The sequence below is a fragment of the Cyprinodon tularosa genome, unplaced genomic scaffold, assembly GCF_016077235.1.
Source record: "Cyprinodon tularosa strain WSP-4 unplaced genomic scaffold, ASM1607723v1 ctg90, whole genome shotgun sequence".
NCBI classification, from domain to species: Eukaryota; Metazoa; Chordata; class Actinopteri; order Cyprinodontiformes; family Cyprinodontidae; genus Cyprinodon; species Cyprinodon tularosa.
The window spans coordinates 2047637-2071313 of NW_024039674.1; the positions used below are offsets into that span (position 1 = coordinate 2047637).

A 23677-nucleotide genomic window follows, 5' to 3' on the forward strand; every position below is an offset into this window, starting at 1 on the left:
AGATGTCATGTGCAGAAAGGGGTTGGAGTGGGGTAAGTCTGACAATGTGTGGTGGGTACTTTTGAGTATTAAAATTTGTTACAATCAGCATATAAGTAGTTAAATTATTGATATAAAAAAACTAGAAATGTGATGGGACAGATATCTCTCTCTCAAATCCTATGCTGTATGATATTAAAGGGCTGCCAAAGTATCAAACTGACCATAAAAACTGACCATTTTTTTTGCACCATGTTTTTTCTCCAACAATGCTATCCCTTGAATCACCAGCAGGTGTCACTGCTTCCCATCTGTATTTCCACCCGCCGGCCATGCACTAGAAAGCTAGAAACTACAATGTTTACAATTTACGCTTACCCACAATCCTAAGCGGCACACGTTGAAGAATTTTCTTTTTTTAGTGTGGTAAACACATCCTTTACAAGAAAATGTCGTTAATAAGCGGAAGTATTTCCTGTCTCCCACCATCTGTATTTCTATAATAAAGAACCAATATAGGATTATATAACCTCACATCTTTGAGTCATTAAGTTAGTTTTAGACAGATGAAACGCAACAAAAAAAAAATCTAAAACCCATTTCTTAAGAAAAAAAAGGATATGTATGTTTACCAACTGCATTTTTTTTTTATTTTTTTTTTGTTTATTGTTTTTGTTTATTGTGATATTTCACTAAATCAAACAATGTCCCTCCCATCAAACCCGTTAGATATGAGCGGAAACACAAAAAGAAGAACTGCGGATGTGTGCGGTTGAAGCCCCGAAGCAGACCGCACTGACATGTGTGCGCACTGCAGTTTTCAAGGGATCCACGCAAAGAGTAGCTGGCACGACGCTGCCATCACCACTTTGGATGTACTTAATTTAACTCTGGCCCATGTTATTGGTGATGGTGGACTTGTTTACCATATTTGGCAAGCGAGTGCCACAGCGCGCGTGGGAATTGGATGAGAAAGGCCGTCATTCACAAAAGTCAACCCTCTGGGTCTTCTACAAACAAAGCGCACGGTCACGGGATTTGTAGTCCAAAACAAACGCATATCCATTCGGAGCGGGTACCTTTCGAGGTGGTTTGTGACCCCTATACGTTTAATGATGTTAAGTAATCTTAGTCTTATAACTAAGCTATTTTAGTTTGTGTTTAGGCGTGAACTTTTACCCCACAGCAATCTGTTTAAAACAGAAGCGCCTACAATTCCCTAGAGCGGATGCTCCTACTTGATTGGCTGGCTCGATCTGTCAATCAAGCGCCGTTCCTTCCTCTACCGCTCCTACAGTAAATATTTGTGTTTGCTCAACCGGCTGTAATGGTGGATGAGTGAGGTAGAGTGAGACGGAACACAACAAAAGAGAGAAGATAGAGGAGAAATAAGCCCAGAACGACGGAAAGTCTGCCTCAGAAGCCAGCTGCGGCGAGTTTTTTAAGCAGGAAACGGACGCGCATCGGTGGAAAAATGGATGAACTCAAACACCAAGTCATGATTAACCAGTTCGTCCTGACGGCGGGTTGTGCGGCAGACCAAGCGAAACAGCTCCTGCAAGCGGCACATTGGCAGTTTGAGGTAAAAAGACGAAAAAAAGAGAGGAAAAGAAAATAATAAAAAAGCTGAGTTAGCATCACGCGCTAAGCTAATGTTTATGCTAGTTTCCTAACGGCTGCCCTGCCTGCCACTGTCTACACCTGAAAAAAAAAAACATTTTGTACTTAAACAAAAAGCGACTCTTCTTTTTTTCTTTCCTTCAGCAAATTTAACAGGGACGGCTCATTTCATCGTTGCTTCGTTTAGGAAAAGGAAACCAATATACAGAACAATAATATAACACACAAGGTTAAGGCACATCCAATTAGACTTTACCCGAGATTAAATACTGTAATCCGACACATGACAGCAGCTCACAGGCGAAGCCAGGGTACTATTATGCAATAATGCTGTACAGACTGGCCTACAAATGAGAACTCTGATGCTTTGTATTAACCATTTTTTTTTTTTTTTACCAGTTTAGGATAATTGACTTATTTACACTCTGCCAAGCGACGTCCAAAAAAAGAAAATTAACGCATATAAACTGCTGTGCTGTTGTCTTTTCTTTCTTTTAGACTGCCCTCAGTGCCTTTTTTCAAGAAACAAATATTCCATATGGCCATCATCATCAAATGGTGAGTGAAGATAGGAAAAGAAAAACGGAGGAAAAAAAAGGATTTTACTCTCTTTGTTTGTGTTCATCAAATCGTTCCAACCTATTTTTCTCATTGAGATGGGCTGTCCTGTGCTTTAGTCTGTTGTTATGGTGCGATAGAAACCATAGAGGAGGAAGGAGACGATGTTGTACTAACAATAACAAAGCACATGTCCGCCATGTTGTGAGCTTCCAGAAATAAACACAGAGCCAGGCATGCAGCTCCAGCAGCAGCCACACTGCACACACAGAGGGAGGGAGAGACACTGTGTACATTCAGAGGTGTCAACAGTGAAGGATTATTTTTCTCCAACCTCAATTACGTTAATAGAATCAAAATATACGGAATGCAAAACGCAGTTACTTGCATAAAAATCTCTCTATAGGATATACAAAAATGCTTCTGTTAAGCCTTTTGTGTTGATTCTCTCTGTATTGAAAGGTGTTTTTATTTTTAAATAAAGGCTAATTTGGAAAAGCTTGGCTGATTAAATGCTAATTGAACAAGTTCACAAACTAAATACGGTAGAAAATTTCAGTTTCATTCTTTTCAGCATTAATTATTTATATCTTCCCAATTTAGTAGGCCATATCAGGCCTCATTTTTGTTTTTGTTATTGTGTTTTTTGGATTTTTATTTGGAGCCTTTTTTGCAGATTAGGAAAAAAAATATTGTATTTGTGTATTTCTTAGCATTGGTGATTAGAATTGAGCTTTTTAAGATGAGTCGCCATACTGTTAATAAGAATAATGTGTATGTGAGATTTAAGATTTTGCTTTTGAGGCAGAGGAAAAACCTTTGTTATCAGGTTCCAAACTGTTTTAAGGTTTAGGAAAAAAATTTTGTAAGGAAGGATTATTTTTTATTTTGTAATTTGGTTTCTTGATCCTTCGTAAGTCCAAAGACAGCAGTAACAGGACTAGCCTGTGGCACGATGACACATTTTACTTTCTCAAATACAAAGTTTTGCTCAAGCTGTGATGTTTTGACATTAAAAAGTAAAAAAACAAAACAAAAAAAAAACAATAAGAAGCTTTTATTCAGTCATAAGATTTCCACTAAACCCCCTGTTTCACAAACATAAAGACAGGAATTCATGTTTAAATAAAAAAAAAAATAAATTTATGTATTTATTTCTTCTATTTATGAACTGTTTTTTTTTGTTACAGTGGAAGTTTTTACACCCCGCCTTTACCAATTTGGTTTTAAGAAAGCAAAAGTGTTTTATACGATGCTTCACCAGAACATGCAGCTTCCTCATTTATGTCCCAATAAATGTATTCAAACCTAGCCTAGCCTTTATATGTTAGTGAACACCTGTTATGTGAATGGTGTCCGTGTAGGGGGGCAAGGTGTTACCGTGGCGTCCAGCTCTGTTTGGCTCTCTGCTCTGAGTACGTTTAATCGGACATACAGAGAGTGGCAGTGGACCATCTTCTGCTGTAAGCGTCAGTGTAAAAGATGGGGGGGAAAACCCGTTAAGGAAAACCCTAAATAATTTCACCAAGCTAACAGATTATAGGATGTTAGAACTTGAACTGGATTCCAATCATTGAATTCTAACTTGCAGTGTGTTTTTCTGCCTGGTTGGATTTCTAGGTTGCAGCTGGTATAGCTCTGTTTTTATGTGCAGGCATTCAGTCGGCCTCTCATTGGAAGGACCACCCAGAGGTTTTTGATAGATCTGTGAAGATCTAAAGCTCAGTGCTTAAATCTCCCTGGGTGAGTTCCTGGAGAGTCAAACTGCTGTTGTTCAGCTCTGACTTATTCAGTTCTCTGTACTTTTGGGTTTTATCAAACGTTTAGCTTGTAACTCGTAAAAAGGGGGTCTTATTGCTCCCCTTTTATAAGGCAGTGTTAAATCACCAGCAACTTTATAGAACAAACCAGACTATTGAATTCCAGCAAACATTACTGCATTTGTCACTTTAGTAGGCCGGATGTGCAGCTATCACTGCATGTCTGGTCACAAAGCAAAGCTGTTGTCTCTTTCATTATCTACGGTGAATTGCTCCGATAAGAGAGGCTCAGAGAGCTTTTATCTGTCGAGCATCTGAAAAACACAACTAAGATTCACAGGATTTAGCTATTTAAGGCCCCTTGTGTGTCTTTCTGTGTTCATTCAGTGAGTGGCTTTTCGCTTTAACAGAGCAACTGACCCATTCCTGCATAGTACATGCTGTTTTCTCCTGAGGCAAAACATTACAAATGGAGAAAAACATAAAATAGGCTGAAAACTTAAAAAAAAAAAACAAAAAACATTATATTTTTTGTTTGATAAGCACGTATTTTTCAGCCTACTTCAGTTTTTTAGGATTAAAAGGAGCAAATGAAACAAAGTACAAACCAGTTTCTATTGCATAGGGAGTCCTTTTTATTTCAATTGAATAAATGAATATCTTTCTCATCACAAGTTGAGAAAATCTGTTGGGGGAAAAAAACAGAGAATCTCTCGAGTTTCTTGAGAGGATAAAAACGGAGAGCTGTCACATGATACAGCAGGACATACAGTACGAGAGCCGTCCTGCGAGACTCACCTGGGCTTGAGTAACGCAGAGATTAAGCAAACACACGGCCGATGAAGGTTATGAAACATGAGCATTATTCAGTCTTTTCACAGCAGCTTCTATCTGCAGTGCATCAGATTTTGTTTGCCTCTGTAATTATCAGGCTCATATTTAACTATTATTCTCTGTATGTTCAGGCAGCTTAGGCAAACAGAGCCACTTCAAATTAGGAAGCAGTGTACCGGTATATGCAATTTAAAGGTATAGTAGAGGGTTTTTCTGAGTTTTTGAAACACGTGCAATGGCATGCATGAGACCATTTCTCCTCATGCACTCTCTGTTTAAAAGTTGCTGTTTGCATCGATCAGACAGGCTTACTTTCCAAAAGAATGTTTGCAATTTTTCCACTATGTCAGACTCACCACCGGTAAGTGAAAATGGGGACGAGCATGTAGGATGGCCTTATGTAAACATATCACCAGAATGATTGACAATTAGGAGGACCAATTATTTAGAGGATCAACCTGGAAAAAAAAAAGAAGATCCTCAACTATACCTTTAAGTGTAGCATATTATCCTGAAGACATAGATTGTGTTAAATCCTGTAGTTCCTGGTTTGTGTGAGTTTGTCGCTCCCACCAGTATGGAAATCAGCAGTCTGCACCAGGAATAGGGACTCTCCATTCCACACGTCTCCAAACATTAGTGGTTAGTTTTTGCAGCCATCTCTCTAAAGATAGTAAAATGTCTAATTTAAAATAAATCTTATGTTCTACTCAAAAGTGGCCACCTCCTCACCACCACCCTAATGGTTAGCTTTTCTTATAGGTTCCCATCAGCTCTCTGGCTGTGCTACTCCCAAAACCTCAATATTCAAGGCAGAATTAATTTCTCTGTTAAAATAAAGGACTTCAAAGCTAAATATGAATAATATTCTGGCTTAAATTTATTTAAAACCTTGCCAAATGTTACAGCCAATAAGCTTGCAACTGCAGCATTGAAAACGGGGACAAGGTTAGATGTATATTGTAGCTTGCAGGAAAGTCATAGTGGGCTGGGTTGCCTTACTGTGTTTGGTCACTTATTCAGTGTTTCTGAACAGTATTTCTTAAAACAAAAAGGGATTTTTTTTATTCTGTTATTGTTTTGGTTTAAGACTAAAAATATAAACAATATGCAAATAATGTAAAGGTTTGTATTTTGAAAGGGTGTCCCGATGCAACTTTTTTTTATTTCCGATAAGATACTGATATTGTATCTTTGAGAATTGTCTGAAACCAATAAATCCCCCCATACAACATTAGTATGAATGGTATAGGCTTTTATTACTTTGTTTTTTGGCTAATATTGGACTGATATCTATATTAATGTTGGATTGGGACACCGCTACTTCTGAGAACTAAATTCTTTAATTAAATTCCTATTTTCAATGTATGTTTATATGCAGAAGTCAGGATTTAAATCAAACAGAGGAAATAAACTATAGTATTATCACTTTTTTTATCAAAGCACCCATCCTCAAACCTTTATCTGGTTATCGCTAAACCCAAACAAAGTGAATCAGAGTGAACGTTGTTGGTTGATGTTTATACCAAACATATCGGCAGACTTTCCAGGAGTTGGCCTGCTGATCAAGAACCAGTTCCATTCAGTGTTTGATTGAATAATTAATCTCTAACGACAGGGTGTGTGGTGTGGATACAACAGAACCGCTGATTTCCTCAACCCAAGCCAAAAATACCAGTAAATACCTGCTCTTAAACTGTAAGGCATACAGTTTAAGAGCAGGTGTGGAAAATCTAACATCAAATAGTGACTAAAACATAAAATGATATGTTTGGATAATGTATCTCCTGACACCAGAGCAGAGAACTGTCCCATTAGTCTTAACCAGCAGGCAGTACCTCCCTCATCACCTCAGCAGTAAGTCGAAGTGGGGGGGCTTCCTTGCAGCTCCTGATACGCCTCACTTTAATTTGGAGCTTCTATTTGGAGCTCCATGGCTCCGAACACCAGATCAGGCCGAGTTATCAGCCAAGCTCTGATAATGAGTCAGAATGCAGAACATCTACGTGTTGCTATTGATGCAATCTTGCATAACTACAATCACATTCCTTCTGTTGTTCTGTGTACGCCTGAATGTTTGTTTATTTCTCTACCAACCTGCATTCCAAGCTCATGCAGTGTGGGCGTTTAATGAGTCCGAGCCGTGCTGCAGCCCCTCTGCAGCTTACCGGACCTCGCCGTGCTTCACTATACAGAACTAATCTACTTTGCTCTTACCCATAACACTCTATCTCTCTCACCCTCTATCTCTCCCTTCCCCCAGGCCGTCTAAACATGAAGCAATATTGCGGCTGTAAATGGCTGTTGCATCAGTGTTTAGTGTCACAACAAACTGAACTCATCCTTGGGATTTGCTGTTTTTGGCTGGAAGCCTGGGCCCTGTACCCAGGGGCCCCTGGCAGTTTTTGGCATCATGGCAGGTTTCGATGTCATGTAGGTCAGTTGGTTTGTAGTCGCTGTTCAGAGAGCCACTCTCTGCTTTTGTTTTTTGGAGACCAAAGAGACTCGGTGAGCCTGGCTGCCTTTTTAGGTCTATATTTGGCATCAGAAGTGCTGTTGTTTTTAGCCTCTTCCATCTGAACACAATCACTGGTTAATGCATGATTATAGGAACAGGCTCTAGTCTTCATCCTCATCATAGATGACAAATAACCTTCCTGACTTGGAGCTATAGTAAAATATTAGAGGCAGTGGCCTCACTCATCCAGTCTTGTTTAAAACTGGAGCTAATTTTCAGTCTGAGGCTAAAGTCAGCCTTTTCTCTGCAGATATCGTTTTCAGTTGGTCTTAACGCCACATTTGGATGGAGGAGATAAACCTCCAGGCTGCGTTCGGCAGATTGATCGTTGTGTGTTTGTGTGATGTAGCTTGAATCGGTTTCCCATGATAGACACTCAGGCCATAATCACAATCCAACCTCCTCTGTGTTTTCTGCAGCCCCACCCTGTCAACTCCCAGGTTTATTTACCAAACACACACACACACAGACACGCGCGTTGCCCATACCAACGCCGCAGCCACAACACATTCCTACAGGATGTGACGCTCCCTCCCATCCAAAATACACTCCTTAGCGATAGAAGGCCAAGCTCTCTCTTTAGCCCTTCTGTTTTCTTCCCGCTGCTTGTGGTTTTCCTGACTCATATGCATGAAGAAGAAGTATTCATACACCTTTTAAGTCTTTTAACATGATGTTTTAAGCACTCTTCCTTGTATTTGTTCTACCATGAGAATTCAACGCAGAGAAGAACATTGTGAAGTAAAAGGAAAATCAAAAGTGATTTCGTTGAGTGATACATCTTCCGGTTGAATTTAGGGTTTTGTTTTAATTTATTTTTTCTTGCGTTCCTCAATATAAGAATAAAACTGTAAAAAAAAATCAGCAGCACATAATAATCAGTTTGACTGGTGTCAAAATATTCAGCCTAAAAAAAAACTGTATCAGTCGATTTGCAGTTTCTACTGCTGGGAGGATTTGAAAAGGTTTCCCAGAGGGAAATCTTTTTTCCTTTTTTCAAAAAAAAAAATTTGCCAGCCTCCATTGTCAATCCACAGTATGATTTAATAGGGGCTCCTTTTTAAGCAGCGATTGGTTGTAGGCATGTCGTTGAGTTTGTTCTAGACGGAAAACCAATCCCATTTTCAATGGATTGTTATGCAGTCTAACTGCAGCTGTGTTTTTTCTTGCTTCAGAGGCTCTTTAGCACGTTACAGAACAGCCAGCACCCTGAGGAGCGAGGAACCCAGCAGACTGGCCAGGGAGGAAGTTCTGGTTCAGATTAAAGAAAAAGTTGGTTCTTAAAACCACCATCCAAGCTTCTAGAGATTTGTTCAATTCATCATCTAAACACAAAGACAGGATGGAGCAACTGTACATATACAAAGATACACATTATTAAAGCCCATGCTGTAAATTTAGCTTTTCTTGGAAACTTTAGCTATTTTCAATCTGTGCTGATCAAACTTGTTCAGCAAAGTCCTGGACTTTGATGGCAGCGTTTCCATGTTAAGACTTTTCTCCATGTAATTTAAACTGGATGAATCTTCCTGTGACCTCAGAGCAGGAAGTAGTTCAGCTGGATGACTTCGACTGCCGTCTGGGAACATGTTACTCTATCATGTGACTAAGCCGAGAGGAACGCAAAACAAACCACAAAGCTTCCTTTTCATGTGTGTTGTTTTTGTCAGAGCAGCTGCTTTTAGACAAAATCTGTAGAGTTTTGGCTGGAAAACCATTTCTACAAAGCTAAGACAAGGCTCAACTTCTTCCACGCCATTATATTTTGAGGTATTGTGACACTTTGTTATACAGTATTATAATTTCTCCACAGAAATATAAAGAAGTTGGGCTTAAATTAGTTTATAGTTTCTGCACAAAAACTGTTCATTGAAAGAAAAGATCCTGGTTAAACCTAAAGTTAGGGCCGCTGTCCGGCTCTGACCGCTCGGGCAGAGTCTGTTTGAAGCAAAGTACAGGGGACCGCTGCTGCTGGGTGGTGATAAAAGGAGGTGAAAGGCAGGAGGAGAGAAGGAGGACGGTTCAGTCTGTGCAGCTTTAATGCGTCTCTGTTTAGGGAGGTGTTTTTGGTTACTGCAAACAGTGGGTTTGGGTGTCCAGGCGTGGCTTCGTCAAAAGGATTTCTAGAAATCCTGACTTTTCTCATCTCCATGAGAAATGTCTGTTGAAGCAGCAGAGCAGGGCTATAATTACCTTCATAAATCCCAACATGATGACACAGACAAGTGTCTGCTTCCATTTCTGTCTTACATCTTAATCTTTTATTCCATTTTGCTGCTTTTTTTCTTTTTTTAGCTAGGAGACACATTAGTGTGTTTCCTCAGCTACAGGAGAAATGTGATCACCTCTGCTCCGATCTATCCTACAGACGTTTCTGATTATCTTTCTCTTCTGTTTGTAAACGTCAAAGATTTCTGACTAAATCATGTCTGGATCTGTTGATGTTGTAAATGGCCGTGCATGCAGCTGTGAGTGTGTGTTTGTACCCATGTGTCATACAGCCATGCCAGGCATTCAACCACATCTGAAGGGGCTTGGCCTGCGCTCCCTGCATGTTCCAGCATGTTGCTCTGCATGTTTCCAGGAGCAAGGCTTCCCAGAACTCTAACCGCACACCAAGGAGACTGCACTGACACACACACACACACACATGCAGGCAGCCAGAGAAACTTTGGCTGAAGCGCTTCAGGGAACAAGACTCCATGTGGGATGGCTGCATAGACCAGATGTGTTTATGAGTCAAGGAGTCCGATTGGGTTTCACGCTGATTCTTGGAGTTAGACACACACATTCAGAGGAGGAAACACAAGCAGCAAGTGTGTGTTCCATGAAGGCTTGTCGGTGTGTTCGTCCGGATTGTGTTTATTAAGGCTCAAGTCAGCGTTTTCTGTCTCATTCATAGTCAGTCCTGCTGTCCTTACCTCATCAAAAGTCATGATGGATCCGCCCCCTTTTTAGTTTAAAGTTGTATATACTTGAACATGAATTAGGATTAATACAGATAGAAATAGAGAAGAAAGATGCAGCCAAAGTTTGACTGCCCGACAGAAATTTGAGCCTTCTGCTGAGTGTTCTCTTGTAACATAAGAAGTTATAAGAATGTCATTCAGTAAGATTTTCAGTCCTTCCTGAGGTGATGCCACATTGTATGTTAGAGAAATTATTCACTAGGTATTGCTTATGCAGCCGTTTGCTGATATTTTATAGCTAAGACTAAATATTTTAGACATTTAACCTCAGCGTCGTCGGCTTTGCTGATTTTTAAGCATCAGCCTCCACATATATATCCTAGAAAAAGTATGGTTGGGCTCAAATTATTAATTTAGGTTTAAAATAATCCTTTAAATTCACCGATATGTCTCTTCTAACTTTATCAGATATTAAAGAAATCTGTGGGTGGAGGGGTTTTAATGGTCCTTATGGCCATAAATGATGTGTATGTGCAGTAGGTTTTAGAGGGAGGGCATGATTTTCACAAATAAAAAAAAAGACCTGCCTTCTCAACTTAAAATTAAAATGCACATGCACAACCCTGTACCCGCCCCCGAGTGGGAGCGCCTATTAAATGTGTACAAGCCCATTTCTCCTCGTGCACGCTGTTTAAAAGTTGCTGTTTCCATCACTCATACAAACTTACTTTCCCAAAGAAGATTTGCAATTTTTCCATTATGTCAGACTCACCACCGGTAAGTGAAAATCGGGACGAGCACATAGGATGGTCTTATGTAAACGTATAACCAGAATAGTTGACAGTTAGGACAACTTATTTTGACAATTCACCCAGAAAAAGAACATCCTTCACTATACCTTTAACACAGTTATGCTTTATGTTCACACCTCTAGCTCTGAGCGAACAGCTGTGTATTGGTGAAATGGCTTTTAGTCCCTTCAATAGGGGAATGGGAGTGCATGATTGGAGCTAAAGCTGCTTGATTTCAAAATCTCAAGAAAAATTACAGACTACTTCTTTAAGTGGCAGCTTGAATAAACGGCAGGAATGCCTCCATTAAAACAGTTTCTTTTAAAAAGCTTCTGATTAGATTTTTAACCCCCCTGTCTGATACCGATTATTGCTAACTTCGAGTCTTATCACTAATTTACAACTAAGGCACTTTTCTAGATGGGTTCACCATTGTTAAAACAGATTTAACACATTTGTAGTTTAAACTGGGTTTCAGCTGATTTCTTTGTGCGTCTCTATTTTTAATGTGTTACCTTATCTACAATCAAAGAAAAACTTCTTTAAAAAAATAAAACAGTTTTTTTTTTTTGTTAATGTCAACGTGAAACTGGAAGTTTGAGAAGTGAAAGTAGAAACGGCTCTTTCTCTCTGCACCATGTGTAAACACTCCTTAAAGATATCTGTTGGCAGACGTTCCCTGCGTGTTGTCATTTCATCATGACCTTTAGCCTACCTGGTTCTGTATCAGGCTGTTGCACACGACAAGCTGAACTTCGTAATTCAGCAACGAGTAAATAATTGGGCTTATTTGGCTTCCTGTTCATCTCTGTAGTTTTTTTATCTTTCTGTTGGGTCGTAGCACATTAAAAAGCCACGGTTAGCTACTGATCCATTGTGTCATGCTACTGCTACATGCTAAATAGCTCCCATACAGGGTAAAGCAGGGCTTGTGCACACGTTATTGTGTCTGTATGTGATAAGCAGCTCCTTCAGCGTCACAGGCCTGATTGTTTCTGTTTGGTTGTGAGACGTGTGAAAGTAAACTGACTTTTCTGGTTTAAGCTAACAGGGTTGTTTAGAAATGATTATCATTATGCAGTAAAAAAAACCTGAAAGCCTGGCGCCAGGTTTTTATGAAAATATTTTCAACTTAAGCAGAGGAGGAACTACATGTTCAGCAACTGGCCTCTGTTTATTTTGTCTTATCAGGAATGTAAATGGTATTCCTTCTAAATGTCCTCATCTGTTGTTAGCAGACTTTGATTTTTGCTTAATCTAACAATGTTTTGAAATCCTTTTTTAAATATATATGTTATATAACCCTTATTTTGAAAATTCAATAAGTGTTACATCACTTACAAGTACAAATTTTTTCTGCTTTGGTATGACATTTTGCAGGTAAATTTGATGTTTCCTTTTAAATCTCAAAGCAGAGCCGCCTCTCTGGGACAGAACACTGCAGTTGGTCACAAACATGCTGAGAGAACACTCCCTATTTAAACATTTAACAGGCAGGAACAATCATGTACTGTTAATGCACCAACCGTCACACTCAGCACTTCTGGGTTTCTCCTCTCTTTTTTGCCTCTGTTAGCTTTGTGTTTGAAATCCCCTCCTTAATCTTTATTTGATCCCATCGTATTTATTTTGATGAGATCCACCCCTTTGAGACACCTTTTTCCATCCGTTCATGTCTTTACAAGAGAACAAAAAAAAGGTTACAGCATAGTGTTGGTAAATGATCAGCCAGCAGATACTGGAAGCTGCAGCCAACATTTCTGTCTAGATCCTCTAACAAAACATTTTATATATTGAAATAGAACTTTCTAATATTAATTGATCCACCCTGCATTTACAGAGCCTCTTGTTTGTTAATGTCTAGTCTGAGAAAACTAGAGTATTCTTTTAATGGGTAAAGAGTGGACTTTGTTTCTCTTCTTTTTTTTATTGTTTGCAAACCAAACACATAAAGAAAAATAAATGTTCTGTCGACATTTACAGCCTTATCAACTTAACACTGTAAAAAGGTTTTAGAAAGTTGCACCACTATGATTCAGCTAATACACATACAGCCATATCAGTGTTTTGTTTTTCTTTTTTCTGTGAAACAACTCGATACAGCTACGGTCCTCAAAAAAACACTTCGGTGTGGAGAACGGAAAAGCTAACCTTACTCGCATGTTTTCTCTTTGTTTTGAAATGACTCATTGATGATGGCTTTTGTTTCAGTTTCTCATATTTTACAAAACTTAAAGAGGCGGTTGTTCCCCGGTTGATCGCTCATTTCTGATTTGTCATTTTGAAATTTGAACTCTGGGATATTTGTTTATATTTTCACTAGGGCGAAAACTCTCAGTTGGATTAATCGTTGTGAGTAATCAATTGCTGAAAAAAACCATCAACTGATTAGTAACGGATTAATCTTTAACTGGAGTATAGGGACTGTAAAACATGCCTTTAGCTAACAGACTTAGACATGTAGTTATGTAAAAATTGTAAAAAAAAAAAAAAAAAATGTAATTGATTTAGTTTTCTTTAAAGAACCTTTTACTATCTGATTTTTAATTGAGAAAATATCAACAGATTATTTGTTTTGCAAATCATACAGATTTACAAGCAGTGAAGAAGTCTGGGTTTTATCTTGAAGTGGGCTGAGCTAGCGAGTGTTTGTTGGAGAGTTTTGACACAAGCTTTGTCATCTTTTACTAAAAATTAGTTGTGTTCATCATGTGATCCAACTCTGACAGCTAATTTCTTATTTTTAATGGATAGTAATGAAATCGATCATCCAGTTTGGATGTGGCACTTTAGCTCCTCAGAGGAGTTTCATTGCTTTACTAAGGGATGAAGCTGGTATTAGAGAGGCACACATGTTACTGTGGATTTATCTGCAGGCCCCAACAAGCTTTTAACATACTGAAAAAAACATTTAACATGAAATTACAGGAACTGAAAATATTTGTTTGGTGATGTAATGGAGTGATGTGTGTATTAGCGATGTAGGTGTTTTGCACAGCTTTGGGTTCTAGTTTGGTAAGTTTTGTTTGTCTTTACTAAGTGGTTACTAATTAATTTGTTGTGACCTGAACAAATTCTTGCATAGACTGGACCTTAAGAGATCTCGGTTCTGCTTTGGAGCGCCTGATCATGTGAGACTACATGTTGAATTCCCCAGCTGTCGTCTTAGACCCTCAAACTGCCCTTTAAAGGTCTTTTTTTTTTTTACGGTCGTTCAGCTGCTTTAGAACAGTTGAGCTAAGGTCGAGTGCTTTTTCTTCTCGTTACTTTGTTGGATGACTCAGAGGCAGACTAAGAACACTGAATAAACTCTCCTAGAGGTGGGGATTGCCGAGTTTCAACACTGTGAGCAAAGAAGTAGCCAGATTTCATTAACAAAAGACAGTCTGATGCAATTTCCATTGTCTAAAAAATGACTTGGATATATTTTTGTTGGTGTCATGTTTCAAGTGTTATAAAGTTCAGACATGAGGAGGACGGCGTTCAGAGGCTTCGGTGTCCTCCAGACCCCAGACCTCACGTCTCACGGACCTTTCAGCACAGTTTGCTAGCAGGAGCTGATTTGCAGTGTGTGAAGTTGCAGACAGATGGGAGGCGCTGAGGCAGACAGGAAGAGGGAAGTGAGAGGAAGAGAGGGGGGAGAAAAAAACTGTGGTGGGACTTCATGGATCTGATCTGAAGAGAAACTGTTTAGGTTTTTCTTTCAGAAATGTTCTGATTGCCTCAAACAATTCTTTCACAATGGCTCCTATACTCAGGATGTATTTATTAGCGGTTCAGATCCGTCTGAATGGATGTTAGATTAAAAGCAGAGGAAGTTCTGTCAGCTCGTGACATCCTCAGACCAACTGCACTAAGTCAAATATTATGATGATTGTTTAAAGAAATGTCTCCCCCAGCTGTTCAGACCTCCATGGTTCTGAATGGCACTGATCGTGCTAGGAGTCACCCATGTTTGTGGACAAACAGAACCAAAAAGGTCCGCGTCAACAAACCGGAGGATGGAGACGATCGGTTAGCTACCCGGTCCTGTCCCACTGACAGGAGATCTGTGCTTCTTCCTTGTAACAACCGTCCCCATGGAAACTGGTCTCTGTTGGCTGTTTGGATCACAAACTGCTCCTGGCTGTCTGCTAGCCCCCCCGTCTCTCCATCTGTGTGTTCAACAAATTTACTGGACCTTTGTGCCGCTCTACTCGCTCTGTTTTATTAGTCATTTTTTAAGACCTCACTGTATCACAATGATAAAACTCATTTAGTTCTAACATTGGCAGTCATAAAACCAAATCTGGAGATTGTTAATTAGTGCAGGTTGTGGTTGAATCCTTTTTTTATTCCTAAATAATTCAAATGACTTGTTAAACAACCAAAGGCAGCTTTACGTCAGCTTGTGTTTGTGTGCACACACCGTTCTCAGTGTATGTTTGTACACAGGTAGGCCTTCACTACGCAGTGGTCACCTTGAAATTCCAGCCTGCAGGGTGTTTGACATTCAGCTGCTTATTTTGGCTGCTTAAAACTCTATAAAGGGAGAAAAATGACGATGACCCACTTCCTAAGGCCGGTCTGCAGGTTTGTCCCCCAATCAGAGACTGTCTGCAGTCTAATATCTGGACAAAGTCAGCTGCAGTAAAACTACTTTAAGCTTATTCTCATTCTGCAAAGGAACCTCTTTTTTAAACAGGTCATAAAGTTAACTAAAATCACAAATTAATGTTTTAATTTTAAGAAACACACAATTGTTTATCTTAACTCATTTAATGGATAACCAAGTACCAAAGGGATTCAGTTCAGATTTAACACATTTGACTTTTTTTTTTTCTCCCCCCACTGAGGGATGTTTATCTATTTTTGTTTGTTTTCTTACAGTCACTCATTATGACAATATGACCAAATACTGGAACATATTTGTAGTTTGTTAGTCATCTGAGCGCCTTAGCATTTGTTTACCTTTTAAAAGGCTTGCAGCTCTGCAACACAGTCATATAATAGAGCCATATTGGAATAAAGATAAATGTGTGATATCTTGTTCAGCCCTAAATCAGAACATCAAAGGGTTGTCGCCTCCTCTTTTAGTAAACCCTGACCAAACAAAGTCTGCTTGACGCTTCCCCTTCTATCAGAAAAGAAGACAGGACTGCAGTGCTCAATAAATATTTAATGTAAGTACAGTATGTTTTGATGCCGGCCTGCTGAAGGTTGAGCACAGCTAATAAACAGTCCGACCCAAACGGAGACATCCTTGTTAGAGAGACGGTTGATGTGTTTATGAAGCAGATCTTCGTCCCTGTGGATCGATACCACATGACTCTGACTTTGTTCAAGGTCCTTTGGCCAGACAGAGCTCATATGCTCAGACGTAAACATCAGACGTGTTATTATATCTGTGAAGGAGCGGCTGCTGTACGAAAGGCCGATTGAATGTGAGGACTTGTTTGTTTTTTGTTTTTTCCTGTTTTATAGTATACGGTTAGTTTTAGGAAAGCAGCATCAAATTACGCAGGTGGACCCAGCTTAATGCAGGTCAATTAATCATTGGTATATGCTTTATTCAAGGGCCCTTAGCAGATGAGCTAAAAGGCCATGTCAGCACTTCTGCCCCAACATTTCTTGCCGGACACAAGACGAGCTCACGTATAATTTTCAGGGAGAGATCATCAACTCATTGTGTTGTTGAAGGAATCTAAATGGCATCTGCATTGCTGAAGAGCAAGAAGGAAGATAGAGGTCACTTCTACGTTCCAGGGTGTCTCTATGCTGCAGGAAATGGCCCCAGAGACATGAGCCAGCGTTTCCTGTTTCATAACAGAACCTGAAGCTGGGTCTGACCTGACTCCAGGCTGCGGATCTGCAGGAATAACCTGCAAATAGCAGCACTTTTAGAGGGTAAGGTGCTTTGATTACACCCCTCCACCAATCAGAGGCAGCGTACTCCACTCTCTGTTGTGTTTTCCTAAAGGCTGCCTATCGGGAGTCTGCAGTATCCTGGGTGCCGAGCCAACAGTAGATTAGCTGTCAGCAAAAGAGGATGTTGTTTTCCAGATTTTTTGTCCTCTCATGGTCTCGTGTTTCTGGTTTCATTACCCTTCAACCGTTCTTACATTTTTTTTTTTCTTACCACCACAACATCACATTTCATCAACACAAGGGTGTTGGAGAAGCAGAAGGAAGCAGCTTTTGCATACATTTGTCTGCAGCCCCTTTACTCTGATACCTCTTAGTAAAGCAGTGAAGCCAGTTTTCCACAGAAATCCCCTGAAAGTGCTGCAAATTACCCTGAAACATGGTGGGGTCAATAACACATTTTCTACAGTTAAATGTATGGAGGCTTGATTCCAAATAATCCTAAAGGCCCTGCTGTTTTCATCACTCGTCACTCAGAAAATATTTTATGTTTTTCATCACATTAACACCTGCCTTGTCCTCTTCTTCCTCCATGAAGGTGGCGCTGTCTCTTCTTCTCTTTGGGATAAAGCAGCTTGTTGTTTCCTGTACAGGAAGCGGGTCAAGGATCAGAGTTGGTTATGATGATGATGATTTACCGTTCCTGAGCAACGAGTTTACAGAGCCTGCTGGCTTTAAGGTCACAGGTCTGGTATTGTTTTTAGCTCTGTGTGCGGCAGAAGAGCAGCTCTAGACAAGGAGCAATGTAAAGAAGGTTAATACTAATAATCATGTATGCTTTAGCTTTCATTTTGGCAATCTAAGGTTATAGTTTGACCACATTTATCTACTCTGCTAAATCAACTTGAATTTTTTTTTCTGTATCTGAAACAGGAAGTGCATATAAATGGTGTTTCATAATCAGGACCCTCTTTAGTGTGGGGCTGGGATTCCCCTCAGCTTCCCTTCAGTCCAGCAACACCGAATGCCTCCTTTTAAGGAGGATCAGGCTGTTGTGCAAAAAAATGAGGGTCATTTTTTCCCCTGTTCTAATTATAGCTGCACATTAATTAGGTTTAAGGTTTGGATTTGCTTAAAAGCCCTTTTTTAGGGTTTAGTTTCTATAAATATCAAAACAGAAATAATCTTAAAGCTCAGATTCTCTGTTCTAAAATTATTAGCGGGATTCTGTTGACTTTATGATGAAGACAACTTTATTTTCCTTCTGTTTATATAGATTAGCTTACTTTCTGTAAATCATTGGTTAATTTTATGTAGGTCAGTTGTTTTCATACTTTTTTCCCCTCTGTTTTGGTAGAAAATAAGTAATAGAAGCCGGTCTGATTCACTCTAAAATCGTATCGGATCAATATCGGTATCATATCGGAAATGGAAAAGTTGTGTCGTGTCATCCTTTTTAAAAATAATCCTGTCTTTGAATGTTGATGACATCTTTTATTGGACAGTTGGGCTTACTTTACATTTTTCCAGCTTTCCTAACAAGGTTCAGCAACAGGTTGGGAAGGGACGAGGTTGAACCTATCCCATTTCTCTTTGGGTCTGTGAAACTCAAAAAAGTAACATCTGGTTTTCTCTCCTCTTCCTCAGATGTGCACCCCAGCCAACACACCAGCGACGCCCCCCAACTTCCCCGACGCGTTGACCATGTTCTCCCGGCTGAAAGCCTCCGAAAGCTTCAACAGCAGCGCCGGCAGCCCAATGAACGCCTCCATGGCCACCTCGCCTCCTCCCTCACAGGCGGGCGGCTGGGGATTCTCACCAAATGTACCTAACGTGCCGCAACCTCAGCAGGGACTCTGGGCTCAGGGGCAGCCCCCCACGCAGCCCTGCCCCCCCTGGCCCATGGGTGTCAACCCACATGCGGGCGCCGAGCAGAAGGCTAGTGTAGCGATGGAGGCGGAGAGATGAAGGGCCGCACTGGACTGAAACAAAAGCCCCCACCCCTCTTACCTTCTTTATTGTAGGGGGGGTGAGAAAGGGGTTTTGGGGTGGGAGGCAATAAAGGATAGAAATGGGTTCAGATGGGAAGAAGTGTGGAAAAAAAACATCTACGCAAACCAAGAAAAAAACTGATTTTGGACAATAAAGAAGACAAAAACCAATGCAAACGTCAACACAGAAATAAAGGAAAAAGATGCGCACACGCATAGTAATAAGAGAGCAAACCTTTGTTAGTTTTCCTAAAAGCGAATCGAAATATTGAAGTAAAAAAAACAAAAAACAAATAAAAAAATCAGTAACGTCATGCCCAAGGATTCTATACAATGTTCAAGGACATTCAAGGACTTTCAAGGCAGCAAACTTGAGGGTTTTTTTTTCTGTTTTTCAGCCAGTGAATTTTTTTCTTTCTATTTTTTCTACCCACTGGTGTTCTGTGTTTCTGCGACCGTCTGTGTGCTGCATGAGGAGAAGAAGAGCGACGCTGTTAGTTTTTTTTTTTTTTTTTCAATTCAGATTCAGATTTCATCACCGACTTTTTGAGCAGGACACGTGGGAGCGGTTTGTAATCAGATGGAACTCACGGATAAATGCGCTATATTTTAATGTTAACACACTCTTCCTAATTTTGGGTTTAGAGGAAAAAAAAAACGCCTCCACAACCGTCAACCCCGTCGTCACATGGTGGGGCCTCTTCTTACCTCGCCTGGTGGTCACCTGACTTCTTTCAGCCAATCAGGGATTCTTCTTAAACCAGCTGTTGCCGACGCCGGATCTGTTTTCGTGATTTTAATTTTTTTCTTAAAGGCGACAGCTGCTTCTGGTTTCTTCTAACTGATCCTCACTGCAGCAGCTTCTCCTGACACCGTTTCAAACCTGGACTACAGGAGGAGCTTTCTGGAGATTACTGCTAGAAATCATTGTTTCATATAATATTGTTTGTTTTTTGTTTGTCGAAAAGGTTGAGGAAGTAGGCTTTGAAAGCGGGCGGAGATTTGGGTTGATCTTTGTTTTGTAAAAGTGAATCAGTCGCAGCTAAAATGACTAGAGATTAAAAAATGAGACTACTCCATTTTTTTTAAAAACTGAAATGCCACTTTTGCATGACGTGTTCACAACGTGTAACATCTTTTGTAGGAAGCGTACATGAGGTTCGAGGCGTGTTTCTGTTGGAGGGTGGGGGGGAGGGGTTATTCCCAACGTTAATAGAGCAGCAGCAGATTCTTTTGCTGTTTAAAGAGAAAAAAATGTCTAAATCAAACCAAAATTCACCTTTAGGGAGGAGGACGGATGACGGACGCCGACAGTGGTGCGTCCGGGGACACTACAGACTTACTTTCAGGGATACAGCATTTATGACGACCCCTCTCTCAGACGCCACGCTGTGGAGGAGGTCCTACACCATCGACTATCTGGATACGACGTTGTTGGTCTGCTGACGCTGCCGACGGACAGTTTGGGGATAACCCTCGTAAAATTGCAATATTTTGAAACAGGTTGGAGCCCCCTTCAGTTTTGATTTTTAATCACAGACTTTAAAAAGACATTTTGAATAGCTTAGAGTCATTTCTCTTTTACGTTTTTTTTTTTTGTTTTGTTTTTTTATAGAAGGAACATAAATCCTGGACATGTGGATGAGGAATAACCAACGTTGTGTTTGTTAATTTAGACTAAGCTAATGTTTGAAAGCAGCCATTTTCCCAAAGCTTGGTTCTTTATTTGGTTCAATCAGAGAGTTTGTGGGTGGGCCTGTTCCTAATGGTTTCTCATCTATGTTTTCCCCCCCTTGTATGACTGTATGAGACCATTCCCACAATATTTGTGGACTACCTGATAAATAACTTATCATTTTTGTGAACCTAAATAAATATTGTATGTCAACCTCTTTAGGATGGTTTAATGGAGTGTGAACAATGGGCCGAACCCAACCCTTCAACTGTTTTGTTTCCTGTGAGGGAAAAAAACAGCTTTATCCAAGAGTTCCTGTTTTTTTTTTTATTAATTAAAGTTGTTTGTTAGATAAGTCCGTATGGAGTCAGGAGAACGGGTTCACAGAGTTCTGTGTCCTTATCTCCCCTCCTGACTCCTCCCATGAGGAAAGAAACTGGATCGCTCCGCCTGATTGTGCGTGCCAGTCTTTCAGCTGCTTCTAATGCAAGTTTCAACACGTTGGCAGCAGGTTCAGCTGCACCACAGAACCACTGGGCGAGGATCAGAGGAACCTTAAACACGGGTTGGTCCAGAGAAGCGGGTGACCGGGTTTGTGGAGGCAGTAAAGAAGACCTATGATCATCACCACCAAAGTTTTAGAATAAATTTTGCTACTGCAGGAGCTTTTCTGTCAGTGTTTGAATGAAACCATCTCCCACCTCATCATTACACCAGTGAAGGTTGGAGACCCAAACTGCAGGTGTGTTTTAGTCAGCTCTCAGTATTTCTGGAATCCACACAGGAAGCTCCATCAGAACAAGGCCTTTCTTATAACCCTGCAGCAGAAACATTCAAAATGACGATGAAGTGACGACCTGCAGCCTCACGGATGGATAGACGACCCGCATATCTTGTTACCTGAGGAGGAACCAGATGAGAACGGCTTTGTTCCGCTCAGGTTTGCCCTGTCCAGGATGAAGGATCCATTACCAGCTATATGAAGGTTTATCTGTCAGAGTTTGGAGATTATCCAGAACAAAAGTAACGTTTATACAGGAAAGCATTGTTATATAGAAAGTTCAATAAGCAGCCATTAGCTTAGGGTTCTTGGTGGTGAGCAAAGCATACTGCGTGCTTTTGTAGCATGGTGCCTCACGTCTATCAGTTCTGTGTTTTGGAGAGTTGGACCTTAATGAAAGGGCTGCAGCAAGCAGGCCATGATCCAGGGCATCTTTAACCGGAGTTTAATCCTCTTAACAATTGTTCCCAAAATGTCTATAAACACCTGAAAGGCATAACATTAAATTACTTTTTTTTTTTTTTTGACATTTTCAACCATCTGGAGCATTATGTTAAAGTCTGGTCCCTCTCTAAAGGTCACTCTGTTGAACCATAGAAGTAAAACTTGTTGGAACAGAAATGAAGATTTAAAACCTCACTACAAATGTAGATTTGATAATGCAGACCAAACCCTCTAAAGCTCACTGGTGGAGAAACACAGGAAAGAGATGAGTCACAGAGTCTGCATCGCGCTGATTCATTTCCAGGATTTCTGTCCATCTTTACCAGGGTTCCTTTCCTACCCTCAAATTCTCATGTTTTTTTTCTGTGCAGAACAAAAAAAAGACAAAACACCGAACATCCTCAGTCCATCAGCTCACCTGCACGCTCATAACCTCTTTGTTTCAGATCAGAGCAAAGAAGATACTCTCCAAAGAAGCCCAAAGGAAAATCTTTGAATGATCCCTTTATTCTTTAATTACAGTTTGTTCTTAATAGGGCAAACCTATGAGGAACCTCATCAGAATAACCTTTCTTACATAGTTTGTTCTGATCCATCGCTTCGATTACACCTCAACCTAAACTCTCCTGCTGGGCGCTTATATTCCCAGGTCTGTTCCCCTGGTGTGTTTGTGTGTGAATGACCGCAGTGAACCTGTGACATGGCAGCGTGCCACTCTAGCCGCTCCGCGCCCGAGATCCTGAGTTGGACACAAAGCTGGCTTTATCCCTGCTCTCAGCGTCGTATCAATGCTGCCTGGCTGCTTGCATTTGCAACAGACTTAGCACAAACACACACAGAGCAGTCTTAAAACAATACACAGCACTTAGCCTGGAAGCAGAGGAAGTTGTACTTGTGTGAATAAAGAGACCAGTGATCACTGAAGGAAGTGTTAAAGAAACAAAACCACATTGTTTCTGTTCTCATGTCAAACCCAGCTCAAAAAAATCACACAATGCATTAAAGTGTCCATTTCTGTTTCTTTCTTTTTCTTTCACTTCCTTATCATTCCCCCTCCCTATAAATACAGACATCATCAAAATAATCAAGGCACATCATTTTCACATAATTTGATTTGTTAGACGAACCGATCAGGGATTGCATGAGTTTCACAGCCACATCCTGACCCTGAAATAAGCTGATGGATCTAATGAAGCTGAGGAAATCAGATTGAACTGAGATCTATCAGATGTTCTGTAAATTTACAGAACCTTTTCTAAGGTTTGGGTCTTTAGAGAACCATGGAGCAGTGAAGATACAGAAACCTCTCTTATAATTTACCAGGATTGATCTTTGTCAGTGCAGATAGCATCCAGGTGCTCACTGTTTTTTTTCCCTCAGTTTAATGGTGACATGCCCTGATTTAAGATGCTCTATTGCATAACCTTCTTGTTGCTCTAGTAGATTAAGAGCAGCTCATCTTTAGGGAATGTGGTGATGTAGCTGCTCTGATGCATCATCGCTGCAGGTGCATATATATATATATATATTTTTTAGAAAGAGCCGGCATGCTGACAAAGCCCTCCATCCCTCCAATATTCCCTCATCTTCTCATTTTATATCATATCACTGCAGTCACCCAAGTTGAGCCAACATGTCCAGAACTCAGGCAGCAAGCAGCTGCAGTATAATCCTCGTAGTATTAGAGTGAGAATCCAGCTGCAGCACAGGAAGTGGATCTGCTTTGTCCTCAGTTTACTTATGATCTACAGTCATCAGTGATCATTTCCTGGCAGAAAGGACTGCTGTGGTGATGCAATGTGATGCAGAACAGCTAAATAAGAGACAGAAGTAATGTACCTAGATCAGTCACTACAGTTTACTCAGTAATCGAGCCGTGATGTAACTTAAGATCCATCAGAGGGCTGTCACAGTGAAGACTGAGCAGTATTCAACATTAATCTAACTTTACAGAAACCAGTAGATTTATATAT

The 23677-nt window shown here is 40.3% G+C and overlaps 1 protein-coding gene across 1 annotated transcript; it reads left to right on the forward strand.

Moving 5' to 3' along the window:
• The first annotated feature begins 1248 nt into the window (after positions 1–1248).
• Positions 1249–20696, forward strand: ubald1a (UBA-like domain containing 1a). Its single transcript, XM_038274110.1, has 3 exons — positions 1249–1561; positions 2098–2157; positions 18461–20696. Exons 1-3 carry the CDS (start codon positions 1454–1456, stop codon positions 18779–18781), a joined length of 489 nt encoding a protein of 162 aa, XP_038130038.1. The 5' UTR covers positions 1249–1453; the 3' UTR covers positions 18782–20696.
• The last annotated feature ends 2981 nt before the right edge of the window (positions 20697–23677 follow it).